The sequence below is a fragment of the Eleutherodactylus coqui genome, chromosome 12, assembly GCF_035609145.1.
Source record: "Eleutherodactylus coqui strain aEleCoq1 chromosome 12, aEleCoq1.hap1, whole genome shotgun sequence".
NCBI classification, from domain to species: Eukaryota; Metazoa; Chordata; class Amphibia; order Anura; family Eleutherodactylidae; genus Eleutherodactylus; species Eleutherodactylus coqui.
Genome location: NC_089848.1, coordinates 2,116,783 through 2,133,395, shown reverse-complemented (window position 1 = coordinate 2,133,395; position 16,613 = coordinate 2,116,783). Strand labels below are relative to the sequence as shown.

Genomic DNA, 16,613 nt, shown 5'->3' with positions numbered 1-16,613 from the left:
CAGACAGTGCTGCTACTCCCTGGTGTCCATGAGGCAGACTACAGTCCTCCAGCCTCCCCCAGACAGTCCCGCTACTCCCCAGTGTCTGTGAGGTGATATGGACTACAGTCCTCCAGCCTCCCCCAGACAGTGCTGCTACTCCCCGGTGTCCATGAGGCAGACTACAGTCCTCCAGCCTCCCCCAGACAGTCCCGCTACTCCCCAGTGTCCGTTAGGTAATGTGGACTACAGTCCTCCAGCCTCCCCCAGACAGTCCTGCTACTCCCCAGTGTCCGTTAGGTGATGTGGACTACAGTCCTCCAGCCTCCCCCAGACAGTCCCGGTACTCCCCAGTGTCCGTTAGGTGATGTGGACTACAGTCCTCCAGCCTCCCCCAGACAGTCCCGGTACTCCCCAGTGTCCGTTGGGTGATGTGGACTACAGTCCTCCAGCCTCCCCCAGACAGTCCTGCTACTCCCCAGTGTCCGTTAGGTGATGTGGAATACAGTCCCCAGCCTCCCCCAGACAGTCCTGCTACTCCCCAGTGTCCGTTAGGTAATGTCGACTACAGTCCTCCAGCCTCCCCCCAGACAGTCCCGGTACTCCCCAGTGTCCGTTAGGTAATGTGGACTACAGTCCTCCAGCCTCCTCCAGACAGTTCTGCTACTCCCCAGTGTCCTTTAGGTGATGTGGACTACAGTCCCCAGCCTCCCCCAGACAGTCCTGGTACTCCCCAGTGTCCGTTAGGTGATGTGGACTATAGTCCTCCAGCCTCCTCCAGACAGTCCTGCTACTCCCCAGTGTCCCTGAGGTGATGTGGTCTACAGTCTTCCAGCCTCCCCCAGACAGTCCTGCTACTCCCCAGTGTCCTTTAGGTGATGTGGACTACAGTCCCCCAGACAGTCCCGGTACTGCCCAGTGTCTGTGAGGTGATGTGGACTACAGTCCTCCAGCCTCCCCCAGACAGTCCTGCTACTCCCCAGTGTCCGTTAGGTGATGTGGAATACAGTCCCCAGCCTCCCCCAGACAGTCCTGCTACTCCCCAGTGTCCGTTAGGTAATGTCGACTACAGTCCTCCAGCCTCCCCCCAGACAGTCCCGGTACTCCCCAGTGTCCGTTAGGTAATGTGGACTACAGTCCTCCAGCCTCCTCCAGACAGTTCTGCTACTCCCCAGTGTCCTTTAGGTGATGTGGACTACAGTCCCCAGCCTCCCCCAGACAGTCCTGGTACTCCCCAGTGTCCGTTAGGTGATGTGGACTATAGTCCTCCAGCCTCCTCCAGACAGTCCTGCTACTCCCCAGTGTCCCTGAGGTGATGTGGTCTACAGTCTTCCAGCCTCCCCCAGACAGTCCTGCTACTCCCCAGTGTCCTTTAGGTGATGTGGACTACAGTCCCCCAGACAGTCCCGGTACTGCCCAGTGTCTGTGAGGTGATGTGGACTACAGTCCTCCAGCCTCCCCCAGACAGTCCCGGTACTGCCCAGTGTCCATGAGGTGATGTGGTCTACAGTCCTCCAGCCTCCCCCAGACAGTCTCGGTACTCCCCAGTGTCCTTTAGGTGATATGGACTACAGTCCTCCAGCCTCCCCCAGACAGTCCTGCTACTCCCCAGTGTCCTTTAGGTGATGTGGACTACAGTCCCCCAGACAGTCCCGGTACTGCCCAGTGTCTGTGAGGTGATGTGGACTACAGTCCTCCAGCCTCCCCCAGACAGTCCCGGTACTGCCCAGTGTCCATGAGGTGATGTGGTCTACAGTCCTCCAGCCTCCCCCAGACAGTCCCGGTACTCCCCAGTGTCCGTTAGGTGATGTGGACTACAGTCCTCCAGCCTCCCCCAGACAGTCCCGGTACTGCCCAGTGTCTGTGAGGTGATGTGACTACAGTCCTCCAGCCTCCCCCAGACAGTCCTGCTACTCCCCAGTGTCCGTTAGGTGATGTAGACTACAGTCCTCCAGCCTCCCCCAGACAGTCCTGCTACTCCCCAGTGTCCGTTAGGTGATGTGGACTACAGTCCTCCAGCCTCCCCCAGACAGTCCTGCTACTCCCCAGTGTCCATGAGGTGATGTGGACTACAGTCCTCCAGCCTCCCCCAGACAGTCCCGGTACTCCCCAGTGTCCGTTAGGTGATGTGGACTACAGTCCTCCAGCCTCCCCCAGACAGTCCTGCTACTCCCCAGTGTCCATGAGGCAGACTACAGTCCTCCAGCCTCCCCCAGACAGTCCTGCTACTCCCCAGTGTCCATGAGGTAGACTACAGTCCTCCAGCCTCCAGTCCCCGTGAGGTGAGCCGGCCGTGTGGCTGCGGCCGCCCCGTCCCCAGTGTCCGGCTCTCGGCGGGAGGTGTGTTCTCACAGCTCATCATCAGTCTCCGCAGCCCGGCCGGTCGCCTATTAAATGGAGGCGGCGGGCAGAGGCGGCAGATGAGCGCAGGGCAGGCGAGGCGACACACCGGCTGCTGTCATGTTACACTGGAATGAGGAAGTGGAGTGGCGAGGGGTGGGACTGCGACCCGAGCCCCATCCCGCGGCGCCGCTGCGAGCAGCACATGGAGCGGGGGACTGGGAGCGCTGCCTGCAGCCGAGAGCAGGTAGGTGACAGGTGCCGCGGCGGGGGCTGCAGGGCTGCTCCGCCGGCACCAACTTCACAAGTTCTACTACAGTGCGGGGAGTCCGGGCAGCGCCGAGCACACAGCAGCCGCTGGACACCGAGCTAACGGTCCCTGCAACAGGTAGCGCCCACGTGCGCCTCCACCCCCGGGACCGCCGCGCTGCGAGGCTCATATATATGGAGAGGAGTGTATCATCTGACAGGCGGACCTCTGTATCTGCATCATGTTATCAGCCCGTATATTGTATACAGCTATTATATATACTCTGCCACTGCGCACCTGGGAGGATATATACCGACTCCAGGGAATCCACAAAGTCCCTTCGCCGGTAGTCGATAACTTCTTCTTGTGTGATAACTTTCTTCATTCATCAGATAACCCTCAATAAGAGCCGTTTGCCTGCACCTTGTCCCCACACCGATCCCACCGCCCCTGTAGAGCCCATCGCTGTCATTTACTTATACGCCTAATTAGCTCGATGAATCTAAACTGATTATTACCCTTCATACGGCCGGTGATCTGCGGCGTCTTACAGACCGCTCTGCTACTTTGTACTTCACCAGTCGGACTCTCGTGCGTCTCCAGGTGACCGCGGCTTCTGTGTGCACGGAGTTAACGAGTCCTCGCTTTGTGTTTGGCGTGTTTTGCTCTCCGTAAACTTTCACAAGTACTTTGTAGCGGTTTGGTGTTTTTTCAATAAGCGGCTACAATGTGATGTAACGAAGGTGCCCATGAAGTGTTACTTTGTTGTAGGGGGTCGTCTGCCTCTAAAGCCACGAACAAGAGACTATAAGAAATGGAACTGTTGGCACAAATGAAGCTCTTCGGTAATTTGTTGTATTCACTAACGGCTAATTAGTTCTATTCTATTTCGATACCATAATTTACCGTTCTGTCTACCGTGTTAACCCCTGCACCACCACATCCCAATGCTGCGTGCGTCCTACTAATGTGTCCAACCGGGCTCAGCATATTATGTGAATCGAGGACCAGAAGACATCATCCACCATCAGAATACCCATATGATAAGTTATAGCGGCATGTAATAATATATAGATCGTGTACTCTATGCAAAATGTGACCAGAAATGGGGAACGAAATGCAGGGCCGGTTTAAGGAAGTTATGAAACAACGCTGGACAGATAAGAAAGTGGAGTGAAATGAGCTAGAGAGGCGAAGTGTTAATGGGAATCCTTCAGATCCGTGCCGTGTCTGCTGCCGAAGCCGGGAACAGTGAGTGCTGATCAATCCTCCCAGTCGTTAGTGGTGTGGATGTTGGGGGTTATGTTTGTGAGCTCCACGAGGAGCAGTAGAGCGGACGATGATCTCGGTGTCTGCGGCTAGGGAGACGTTCTGGAGGGAGCCGGCAAGTTCTGGCAGATTTCTGGGGATTCAGCCCTGCACCCCCTCATTCTTCTTTTGTCCCGTAAGAGTATAAAGTAGAACATTGCTTTAATTTTGTTGAGTTTTCGACCTTTTCTAGAGCTGAAGGCAGACCGGCCACGAATCCCAACAATGTAGCCCCGACAGTAGGGGCTTTCTATTTGTGACCTCCTCACTTTATATTTGTGTTCTTACTTATAATTGGTCAAGTTTATTAATATTGGTATTTTTGTTAAAAACCAGCTGATGCGCAACGTGTCGGAGGGTGCGGTGCTCCACGGAAGATCAGACTCTGCATCTCCCACCGCTACCGGCACTTGATTGCACAGATACTGGGGTGAAGTTTTACATAAGTGTTCATTTCAGTGAATCCCAATCTGAGGCTGATCCCGCACCTCACATCTGATGCCTCATTCATCTGCATGGGGTTTGCACAAATCCACATGTCTCCAGCCAAACAACCCTCTTAGTATGAAGGTACCTGACTAGTGTCAGTCGCAGAAATTGCTGCAGCAAATGGCCACCTGTCCGTCTTCACGGAACTGCTGACCGATTAGTTTGTTATATCCGGATCTTACATAGAAAAGTCAGAATATATTTTCAGACCTTTTTGGGTTTCCTTAGAATCCTCGCCAAGTCAGTCTAGCTGCACCTAAATGGTTTCCTTCTTATTGCTCTCTCAGGATAGATCCCTACTATCCCGGTGGCTTGGATTCACTTATTGTTGATTTTCATACCACGTCTGCTGGAAGTATGTTCCCAGCATCTACTACTCTCAGGACAATGATGTTTTCACACCGTGCTTTAAGTATCCCCCCAACTAATCTCATTACAAAGCTGAACACTAGAGCAAGGGGGTGCAATCATTTCCTTCCCGAACCTTATTCTTACCTTAGCATATTTAAGGATTTCGATGTCTTCCCCCCCCCCCCCCCCCCTCACCCCTTCCCCCTTCCTCCTTTCCCTTCTCTCCACTAGGCTATAAGTTCTTTAAGTCTTTTATGGTAAGTTTTGTTTCCAAAGGGGTTGTGCCTAGATTGCATGTTGTTCCCTATTCTGTTCCCCGTCCTCACTGCAGAGTTACAGAAGCCCTGGAGGAGCAGACTCAATGGAGGATGGTTGTACAAGTGCATCAGTGCTCCATTCACTTTCAGCAGGGCTTCAGAGCTACCCGACCGGCACCCGCTGGGTATTTCTGTCGGCCCCATTGAAATGAGTAGAATGCTGACTACATGCTTGGCCAGTGCTCCCTCCATGCTGCTATAACTGCAGGGAGAGAAGTGACCCCCACAGTGACAGGCAGAATGGGACTCGGGATTACCGTTCTGGAGATCAGTAAGTTATTCCCTATCCTACAGATGGGGATAACTTGCAATCTTGGTACAACCCCTTTAAGACCTTCCACCATCTTTGTAGCCAATCTTTGGGATCTGTTCTATTTTATCTTTTGTATGTGAGGTCTCCAGAAGTGACCGCGGTCCTCCAGATGTGTCCCCAGAGCTCTATACAGTGGATCACAATCTCCCTCTTTCCACTGGTTATACATCTAGCTATGCAACTGAGCATCCTACTTGCTGTCCCCGCTCGGCTATCTCTCCTCATACAGTGCAGCTGCCAGCTGTTTATTACAGCCGGCAGCCGATCGCACCTGTTAACCCTTAAAATGCTGCTGTCAATTCTAACAGCAGCATTTAAATTTCCCAAACGATGCTGAGAGGTCCTGTACGGCCGCCCCGCGATGAGATGGCAGGCAGCCGTGTGGGTGGCTTGATAGAACACCTGCCCGATAGCGGAATGATGTTATGCTATAGCGATCGAAGCATCGCATGTTGTCATCCCCTCTGGGGACCGAAAAAAGTAAAAAGAACAAAGTTTTACTAATTGTTAAAAGCAATAAAAAACAAAAACCCCTTTTTGCCATATTTCCAATAAATTAACAATACATATTTGGTATCGCTGCGTCTGTAAAAGTAGCGCAGCATTAACCCCGCACGGTAAACGTCGTCCACATAAAAATAAAGGACGCCAGAAATGCACTTTTTGGTCACCCTGTCTCCAAGAAAAAAATGCAACAAAAAGTGATCAAAAAGCTGCATGTGTTCCAAAATGGTACCAATGGAAACTCCAGGACGTCCCGCACAGCGTGAGCCCGCGCACAACTGTCAGCGGAAAATAAAAAGGTTATTGCGCGCAGAAGATGGCGGCCGAAAACAATTAAAAACATTAAATGATGATGGTTGCAGGTAATGAAAGAAATGACTGCGCCGATCAACTTCTGATGAAATTCTGCCCTAAAATCGAGTATTCCATAACTTCCTTTCCATCGTAAGATATTGTAAGGTGTCTGCCATGTAAGGCTGCCAGCGGGCACCACCAGCGTGCCATGTAAAGCTGCCAGCGGGCACCACCAGCGTGCCCCCCCCCCCCCCCCCCCCCCCCCGTGTGTCTCTTTTGGTTGCGCTCTTCCGGGTGGCCGTGACTCGTGACGTCATGTTACTTGCAGTATGATGTCTGAGCTCCGGGATTGATACTTGTGTAACGGATCCGTCTTTGTCTCTGGGCAGCGGTCCGGCCGACTCGCACTGAAGCCGATGGTCCCCGTTGGATCAGGCCGACTCGCACTGAAGCCGATGGTCCCCGTTGGATCAGGCCGACTCGCACTGAAGCCGATGGTCCCCGTTGGATCAGGCCGACTCGCACTGAAGCCGATGGTCCCCGTTGGATCAGGCTGACTCGCACTGAAGCCGATGGTCCCCGTTGGATCAGGCTGACTCGCACTGAAGCCGATGGTCCCCGTTGGATCAGGCTGACTCGCACTGAAGCCGATGGTCCTCGTTGGATCAGGCTGACTCGCACTGAAGCCGATGGTCCCCGTTGGATCAGGCCGACTCGCACTGAAGCCGATGGTCCCCGTTGGATCAGGCTGACTCGCACTGAAGCCGATGGTCCTCGTTGGATCAGGCTGACTCGCACTGAAGCCGATGGTCCCCGTTGGATCAGGCTGACTCGCACTGAAGCCGATGGTCCCCGTTGGATCAGGCTGACTCGCACTGAAGCCGATGGTCCCCGTTGGATCAGGCTGACTCGCACTGAAGCCGATGGTCCCCGTTGGATCAGGCTGACTCGCACTGAAGCCGATGGTCCCCGTTGGATCAGGCTGACTCGCACTGAAGCCGATGGTCCCCGTTGGATCAGGCCGACTCGCACTGAAGCCGATGGTCCCCGTTGGATCAGTCAGACATTATGATCTTCTTTCTGTTTGTTTGACACACGGCTGCAGTTTATTATCTGGAAGCAGAAGGATCGGTTTCTGTTTGTGTTCATCCTCCAATGACAGCGGTGTTAACCCCATAGTGACCAACCCTTTTTGCGTCTTAGTGTCGGAGCCAAATTTTGGAAATCTGACATTCTCTTTAACCCCTTAATGACACGGCTTATTTTAGATTTAAAGATTTTAATTTCAATTTTTTTAAAAGCCATAACTTTTTTTTTTCTTTTTACATCAACACGGCCGTATGAGGGCTTGTTGGGGTTTGTTTTTTTGCTGGCGAACTGTAGCTTTTATCGGTGTCATTTTTGGGTACACGGACTATATTCTGCCAGACTTTTGGTTTGTTTTATTTTTTACAGTGTTAATTATGCAGCATAAATGACACAATACATTTTTTTTTTTCTGTGGGTCGGTACGATCACAACGAGACCAAAATTCATATATATATAAAGGTTTTTATTGCAGAAAAGTGGAAACACCTTAAAAAAAAAAAAAAAAATGATATATATAATTTTTTTTTTTTACATTTTTTTTTTTTTAAGGTGTTTCCACTTTTCTGCAATAAAAACCTTTTTTTTTTTTTTTTTTTTTTTTTTTTTTCTAAAATCCCTGCATCCAAAGCCCTATAATTTTTTATTTCTCCATGGACGGAGCTCTGTGGGGGCTTATTTTTTGTGAGACCAGCTGTAATTTTTATTGGTACCATTTTTGGGGTGCATACGTTTGTGTTTTTTTTTATCACTTTTATAGCGTTTTTTTGGGAGGCAAAAGGCTAAAAATTAGCATTGTGTCTCAGTTTTTTAGCGTTTTTATTATTTTTTTTCATGCTTTTTGCTGTGCAGGATAAAAAGCATGTGCAACTTATTATACACGTTGTTACGGACACAACAATACCAAATATGTGGGATTTTATTTATTTTTTTTTTAATGCTAATATGAAAAAAAGCATCTAAAAAGGTGTGTTTTTGTTTATTTATTTATTTTATTTTTTGCACCATCTGTGTTCCTCTTGGGGATTTACACTGCAGCACCGATGATCGCTGTGATAAGGCATGGCAGGACTTCTCTCCTGCAATGCCTTATTGCTTATTGCAGTGGTAATTCAGGATGTCGGTATCTGGGGCATCCTGTTGCCATGACAACCAGCCGGGCTCTCTGCAATTATATCGCGAGGGCCCGATGCCTCCAGTCTACCTTCAAGACTGGAGGTTTTTGCTTGATCCCCCTCCTTTTTGTTTTTCACCGCAGTGTTAGATATGACATCAGATCTGCAGCCCGGGGGGGATACACTCGCTGGCACCGGTACCTCATTGGATGGCCTCCCGATTGTCTCTCGTTTGCTTTGAGGACATTGTTCCAGCGCTAAGGGGTCCTGGGGACACCGGCGACAGCAGTTTGTGTCTGGCAGAGAGACATATTTGTGTTGCCCTGTATGGGTACAGTCTGTGCCATCTGATTATTGGGCTCTCCGTTGCCACACAACTTAACTCTTCTAACACTGGCACACTTTTGTGCAAATTCCTGAGCAGCCGGTTACGTGGCAGAAACGCGTCAACGCATTATTGAGCCACGAATGTTACTTTTTAATCCCTTTACCTTCTGAATCCTTGAACCTGTTATTGGTCTGAAATCAGGCAGAACGGATCCGTGTGCCCCCCAGGACCATCGCCTATTGGGTATTGCTGACACGACCAGTAGGGGTTGCGATCCCGCGGGGCGGCTCCTCTACAGCTTCGTGTACGATTGTTCTTTTAGGCCTTCCTATTACTAACAGTCAGTTTTGGGGATCCCAGCAGTGAAGGTCTATAAGTTTGTTTGATTCCTCTGCCACGTGATACCGTGTTATACACTCCTGTCTAACTAGAGGGCGCCCTGGAGTGAAGTGCGCCAAACGTCTGAGGCCACGCCTCCTAATAAACAGCATGCTGAAGTCTACCACTACTAGCGGGCTGAGATTTAATGACTTCTAGTACAACCAATGGCCCACATGTCACAAAACCCAACCCCTTATAGAATAGCGGGAAACTGAGGACAAAAAGGCCTAAAAGACACCGATTTCAGTGGAAATTCACCCGAATATCCATACAAAAGTAGACGTTAAATGAAATGAAGATGGTGGAGACTGACCGTCACGGCAGCGTTAGACGCTTGGAGCGCTGCTGCCAACTGCCATGGCCTCTCCAGAACAGAATCCCCAATAGGTTGGCGGCTTCTGGCGTTTGTTATGACGAGCAGCATAACCCTCAACTACTCTTCCTGTCAAACCTGCTAGTATGGCCGGTGGAGTCTCTAATAGCTGTATGAATATAGTCTTAATACGACTTCTGTAGCTCATAGAATAATGTGTAAATGAGAGAATTTAATAAAAAAAACGTGAAAAATGCAATGAAATCGGGCAGAAACTTGGCCAGATGAGCTTTAATGCGCGTCCGGAGGAATGTTGTGTATGCGGGCTGTGGCCGCCGTCATGTGCTGCTGCATACTGTCCAATTAACTTGTATTTCCTCTTCTCTGGAAGTACTATGTAGACCTCCCTGAAGAGGTATCCTCTGCTTCATAGTGGCAGTACGCCCCAACTCGTGTCTATAGGTGCAGTACATGGTATTACTGGCAAGGGGGAGCAGTGGCGCAGGACTGATGGTGGATGCACGACGAAAGATCATGATGTAGCACTGCAACCTCCGCTGGCACTGACCACCAGAATCACAGCTCAAGTCCCAGGTTATACCGCAATCCCCAAAAAAGACAATGCAGTGATGTTTAAAGGAATTGTGCCGGCTTTTAACGTTATTGAGATTCATGGGCTCGGGACTAACGTTCAAACCAGTGGGGGGTGAATGCCGCTCCCAGAGGTGGTGGAGGGTGCACACCTCCACTCCATGTGGATCACTGGGACGGCCAGAGATACCAGAGCACTTGAACTCCGCCAACTCTGGCCGTCCCAGTGACACACATGGAGTGGAGGTGCGCATCCTCCCCCCTCTGGGAGCAGTGTTCCTGAAAGTTGGCACTACGCCTTTATCCCCTTAATAACCACCAATGAAGCTGCAGTAGGTGGTATATGGAGCGAGCTTGGAGACTGAGCACACCCCATACCCGGTAGGTGCCAGGTATCTCAAACAGTTGACACCTGCCTGTAATAGTTGCGATCAAAGCTAACTCTGATCGGGACTTTGAATGCTACAGTCAATGCTGACAATACAACCAAACAGGTAGCCCCCTCTGACACCCATCGACAGTCGCAGTGCCACGATCGTGGGATGATGATGGGTTCACATGGCAGCCTGGAGTCTAGTGAAGGCTCTTACTGCTGCCATATATTGCGGTTTTGTTAAGTCCTGCCTGTGGTAAGGCTTAATAGACTAACATTGAAATCAGAAAAGTTTAGGATTGACCTATATGGTAGCAAAAAAGAAAAATGTAATGGGTTTCTGAGAGTCTGGGGGGGAAGTTAGCAACATTCTTGTACAAAAGGACCTCCCATAGTTCATTACGGGCTAAATAAGAGTAAACTCTAATCCAAAGTGTCTTTACATGAGGGCAGGCCAACCACATATACAGCATGTCACCAGGAGATTGGCCACCCGAAAGGGAGGGTACCCCGGACCAACATGAGCTATTCTAACCAAACTGTGCAAGCTGTCTCCATCACCAATATGTTCCCGGCGCTCCTGGCCCCTTCCTGGCTCTGGCACCAATGTTCATCTGCAGACATATAGCGGAGTATGATGGGAAGCAAAGTATCTCCAAGGAGTCAGTCAGGGGGCTACATGTTAAGGGGTCTTGTCATATTTTCTCATGCTGATGGACTGCTTCAGTAATGACATTTGTACCATTATTTTCTGGAGCTTTCTTTATGCCGCCATCCCATTGGTATTGAACTTACCAGGCAATGTTATTTCTGTGATGCCCGCACCGCATTCAGTCTCTTAAGCCACCTGACCGTTTTAAAAAGTGTCAAGTCATAAAATGTACCATATTGTGAACCTGTGCCAGTCATTAAAAACCAGTGCCTACTGCTGTGGTTGGCAGAGTCGCACTAAATGGATAGGACTGTGTGGCATTGCAATGAATTTGGAGAAATGTGCAACCCAATGCTGATATCCTACCATTTAGTGATAAATCTCCATTGTGAGAAGTAAGGCGTTGCGTTATGTTGTGACTAGAGATGAGCGAACGTACTCGTTACGAGTACTTACGCACCCAAGCACCGCCATTTTTGAGTACAGCGGTACTCGCGCGTAAAGATTCGGGGGGCGCCGTGGCGGCACGGGGGGGGTAGCAGTGGGGAGTGGGGGGGAGAGGGAGAGAGGGCTCCCCCCTGTTCCCCGCTGTTCCCCCCCCCCCCCCGCACCGCCGCGCCTCTCCCCGCCCCCCGAATCTTTACGCCCGAGTACTGAAGTACTCGAAAATGGCGGTACTCGGGTGTGTAAGTACTCATTACGAGTACGTTCGCTCATCTCTAGTTGTGACCTCCTGGGGAACGTCAGCCTCCTTCCTGCAGACCCCTCATGAAGTATCTGGAAGCACAGCTTCTCATTGCCACAGTGAGTGCTGGAAGTAATGCAAGCATGTGGCTAAAGCTGGCAGGCAGCCCTTCTTTCCTGTGACACTGGAGTCCTGGCTCAGACCCCTACTAGTAACTTCTGATGTGTCTCTAGAACTTGTCAGAACCTCAAGACCAAGACCCGAGGTAACCTTTAGGCTCCACACGTGTGAGGCATTCCTTAGTGGTAATGGTGTTACAAAGGGTACATGACTAACATAGGCCCCCTGCAATGGGCACAAATTCCGTGGTGGGATTTTCCGCAGAATTTCCGCCCGTGCCCGCCTGCATAGGATTGCATGTTCTATTTCTGTATGAAGCCCGCACAGAAATGTCACTACTGACACGCCGGCTCCTCTCTGCCCCTGCGGCAGAAGGGCGGCAGCCGGCACTTCACAGAGCAGACGCGGTAGCAGGTGAGCCGCACTGGTCACTGCAGGGGCGCAGGTCAGATCCTGCTGCGAGAATTCAGGCGGCCATACAGAGGAAGAAGTTTTATTTTTATTGTCCCTTTTAATAATATCTTGTCTCAAGCACATGGTGGGCCGGGGAAAGGTAGCCCCTCTCTGACAATACTGTGACAGGAAGAACGAGCAAGTGGATATTTTTTTTGCAAAGCTTTGAGCTACCCAAATGTTACGACAGTTGCTGGAAGTGGTCCCCAAACGCTTCCCTGTACCTGTGGTCACATTGCAACATGTTGGCTGATACTGCCTGCTGCTCTTCAACAGTGATGCTGCAGATAGTGTTTGTGGTGTTTTTCCTTGAGTTCATCCAGGGTATGCGGATTATTGGCATACACTTTCTGCTGTAAATGTCCCGATATGTAAAGCTTGCATGTAGACAAGTCTGGTGAAGCTATACCCCCGTGCTCACAGTGCACTCTTCCGTAAACCGGTAATGATTTTGTGCCAGTGAGTCGCGGTAGGTTTGGTACGTTGCCCCATCTTGTTGATAAAAAGTAGTACCACCTTATAGCGTCATAAAGCTGTTCGAACATGCCCCGACAAACCACAGAATTCACTGCCGATTCTAAGAAAATTGGATCCAGTGTTCGTGTTCTTGACTCTGGGCACCGAGCGCCAATGTTCTGGTCTTGCAGGGGTGTTTCGTGAGCCGGGTGGAGATTCCCAGTAGACCAGAACATCGTATTCTGTGAATTCCTGAATCTGATGAGTGAAACCCCGCGTCATTCATTGTAACGTCCAGTCGGCAGCCGCGGGCAGTAACTGGTGGTCTCTCGGCTCCTGCACACGCCGTTCGCTCTGGTTTCGAGTGCAGCCCCACAACATTAGAAGCCAATGGCTGTCAGCGCAGTTTGTTGCAGCTTGGAAGTTGCTGTCAATCTTAAGAAATCTGACCTGTTCGGATATCTTGTAACCGGTGGCTCGTGGTTACAGGAACTTGCAAGCGGCAATGTGACTGCATTAACCATTGCTTTGTGATGTCGCAGTGCGCTCTTCGGCCATGTGACCTGTGTGGCGACTAATATCATGGTGTCCCCGTAGCCGTATGGTTCACAGAGCTGAGAAATAGACCTGCAAGGGCCAGGCAGCCGGCGTCCGATAACAGAACTATCCTGTCCGGCTCCACTGCACACAACTAGGTCAATGAAGTCAAAGAAATTACTATCACCCCCCCCCCGCCCCCCACTGTGGGGAACTAGAAGTCACAGCATGCCCTGACAGCTGTAGTCTTTCAGGAACTGATGAGAGTTGTAGTTTCCGCGCAGTTTAAGGATTCGTTGCAGATTTTGACACGGATCTGCAACGACCAATTTAAAGGGTAAAATCATCTGCGGATCCACATCAAAACCCACAGAGTATAAGCGCCCCCTAAAGGGGCATTCCCGTTTACAGTACATGCCATAAATGCCACCTCTGGGACCCTCACCTGTCTGAACGGGGGTCCGCTGAGCTTTGTCTGCCAAGTCTTACCTGCCACAGTTTCCATTGGCTTCACTGCAGATTCACACAAGAGCCACTAGATTTCCATTAAAGCCACCCCAGGAGGGGGACCCTTGTTTTACAGAAGCCAAGCTAATGGAGAGCTGCCCAAAAAATGACCGCTCCAAGCCTTAACCCCTTCCCACCCGGTGAAGTACTTTCAGATTTTTTTGACTTGGATACACAAAGTGGAATGTTTTGGAGGATTTGTATATAAGTGATACTAAGGATCCATCTGCTACACAGACTATAAAGCAGCGGAGGCGCCGAGCGCAGGAAGTGGGGCTTCCTGTTTGCTTTACATACAGCTAGGTGTGACCTTTAACATAAAGAAGAACAGGGTGATAAGATTCCTAAGTGAATGGCAGCATCATCCACTTCTGACCTAACCGGATTTGGGCTGCCCAGGAGGCGGTGCAGTAAATACCGTAGCCCACTGAAAGGGCTTCTCCCATAAAGACCACCCATGCACAGCACTTGGCCCCTCCCCCTGTGGCCAATCCAGTAAAATAAAGCCGTGGCATCCGTACCCGTCTCTCCGCAACATCTCACTGTCTGCTTTTCTTCAGTACAGCTGTCGCAGGATGGGTCACATGACACAGATCTGCACATCTTCACCCGTTCCACCGACGTCCCATTGATCCCATGCCCTAGCTTCTGGTTGGGGTAGTCAACGCCATGTCACTAGTGATGGCGGTGCCTCTACGGACATCCAGTGCCCCCAGTGAATGCTTACACGTCCGCTGTACCGCTAGGGACGTGCCTATTGCATGCAGACCGCGAATGCATCACTACAAAACCTGTAGATTTTGCTGACCAATCCCCTTTAAGTTGCTAACCCCCAATGCTGCGTTCCCCCGCAGCGCCCTCTGAGGGGCAGTCAGCAGCGGATACAGCTGGCATCAATGAGGACAGCTGAATGAATGTTAAAACTCTTGTGAAATGTCCCCTTTAAGACTTCATAGAAGAACGTGCCTCAAAGTGTCCTCTGCAGCCCCTCCTGATGGCGGTCAATGCTTAGAAGGTGATTGTAACTAACTGCTCCTTAAGATGCCGTATATGTCTGTAGGAGGAGTGCCTGCAGCCGCTGCCAAGGAGTCAGGTCAGCTGACCAGCAGCTTAAATTAATTTCTTTTAGACTTTCCAGCCACCTCTCTGTACGTTGCTCAGTGGCCGGGGTTGGTACTGCAGGCTGAGTCTCATTCACTTCAATAGGACTCTGCCTGCAGTACCAACTCAGGCCATTGTGCAATCTATGGAGCTATTTGCTTCCTGCAGAAAAACAGCTAGAAGTGGGGCATTCCCTTCATGTCTCTCCTGATAGGTTTTGTCTTTAGCGCATCTTTGGACTTGTTCTATTTTATTACTATTTTTCTGTAGGTGAGGTCTCCAGAACTGAATGCAGTATCCCAGATGCTCTATACAGCGGATCACAATCTCCCTCTTTCTACTGGTTAGACCTCTAGCTATGCAGCCAAGCAGTGTGGTTGTGAAGTGGTCAGTTTCAATTGGTGGGGGTGATCTAAGTGTGTGACGCAGCGGAGGACATTTATGTGTCTTCTGGCAGGTCACAGTACTCCTTTAGCGAATTCATTGTGCTCCATGGTCTCTCCTCCTGGAGGTTCAGTCCATTGTGTCGAGGGGATATATTGATAAACATTGTTACATTTAGAAAAAACGCCTATAGGGCTCCTGTCCACGGGCCGGTTTGAATTCCGGGATCCGCATGGAGCACCCGCGCAGATGATCTGGAGTTCAAGCCGCCCATAGACAATTATGGGCGCCCGCAGCTTAATTAAACCATGCGGGTTTGTTTTCCAGACCTTCTGGTCCAGAACACTGCAGCATGCTCCGTTTTGCTGCGGGTCACACAGGGATGGTTCCATTGAAGTCAGTGGAAGCCGTCTGATCTGCGGCACACCCTGAACTGTCACTCCGCGTGTGCTGCAGGTCCCGCGGGAAAGCAGGAGACTTAAAAAAAAAAAAAAAAAATCTCCTGCGCATGTGCCGGCTGGCGGGCGCGCCCACATGCACGGAGTAGACGCTGGACGGCCCGCACACATCCAGACTGGTAAGTAATGTCCTCATGCCTGACCCGCTCGTGGACATGAGGCCATAGTCTGCTTGTGGGTTGCAGTCTACATTGCTTTGCACGGGTGATTAATTAGGGGTTGGGTTACGCAATCAGGGACTTTGGAAGAGCAACTTATTTAATTACTGCCTATTTGAGGTTTTAGCATATATATCTCTGTACGATCCCCATTTACAATGAGCTCCATGATTGACGATGCCGTCCGGTGTACATCTTGTGCCATGCATGCGGTCCTTGACCAGCCGGGTGCATACTGCTGTATGAGATGTGAGCGGGTTGCACGTTTGGAAGCTCGGATCCTGGATCTAAATGAGCGGCTTACTACGCTGAGATCCATTAGCAACCTGGAAAGCAGTTTGCTGCTCACTGAGCACTCGCTGGGGCAGATGTGGGGTGGATGGTAGTATGGGAGAGCGGGATGTGCAGGCAGCTAGCCGGGTAACAGGAGGAGGCGTAGAGGGAAGAGATCCAGACAGGCCAGTCCTGAACTGGCCCATCCCAACAAGTCGCGTGACCGCTGTGATTCCCTGCTATAGCAGGGCTGCGGGGTCTACTAGACCCTGACCGGCTCTGCCAGTGACTACTGTCACTACAGGGGATGTTTCTCCCTGTAACTGGGGCTCCTATGGTCCGGCTCCTATGGATGCCCCAACTACAGAGGAAAAGTGTCAAAAAAATGTGAATGAACAACAATATATATATATATAAGAAAGAAAATACCCCAAACCGTCACTGTATGCGCCCTGTAATCCAAAACATACATATTATATATAAAAACGTCCAAAAAA

The 16,613-nt window shown here is 50.6% G+C and overlaps 1 protein-coding gene across 7 annotated transcripts in view; it reads left to right on the top strand.

Annotated features, from left to right (window-relative positions):
* The first annotated feature begins 2,453 nt into the window (after positions 1 to 2,453).
* IKZF1 (IKAROS family zinc finger 1) overlaps positions 2,454 to 16,613 on the top strand; it is a 167,436-nt gene continuing 153,276 nt past the window's right edge. For 6 of the 7 annotated variants that reach the window (XM_066585591.1, XM_066585588.1, XM_066585583.1 and 3 more), the window contains exon 1: positions 3,732 to 3,820. In XM_066585591.1, coding sequence (XP_066441688.1) covers positions 3,772 to 3,820 — 49 coding nt within the window. In that variant the 5' untranslated portion in view covers positions 3,732 to 3,771. Of the gene's footprint in view, positions 2,567 to 3,731; positions 3,821 to 16,613 lie in introns of those variants that run through there. The other variant, XM_066585585.1, reaches the window with a different exon arrangement.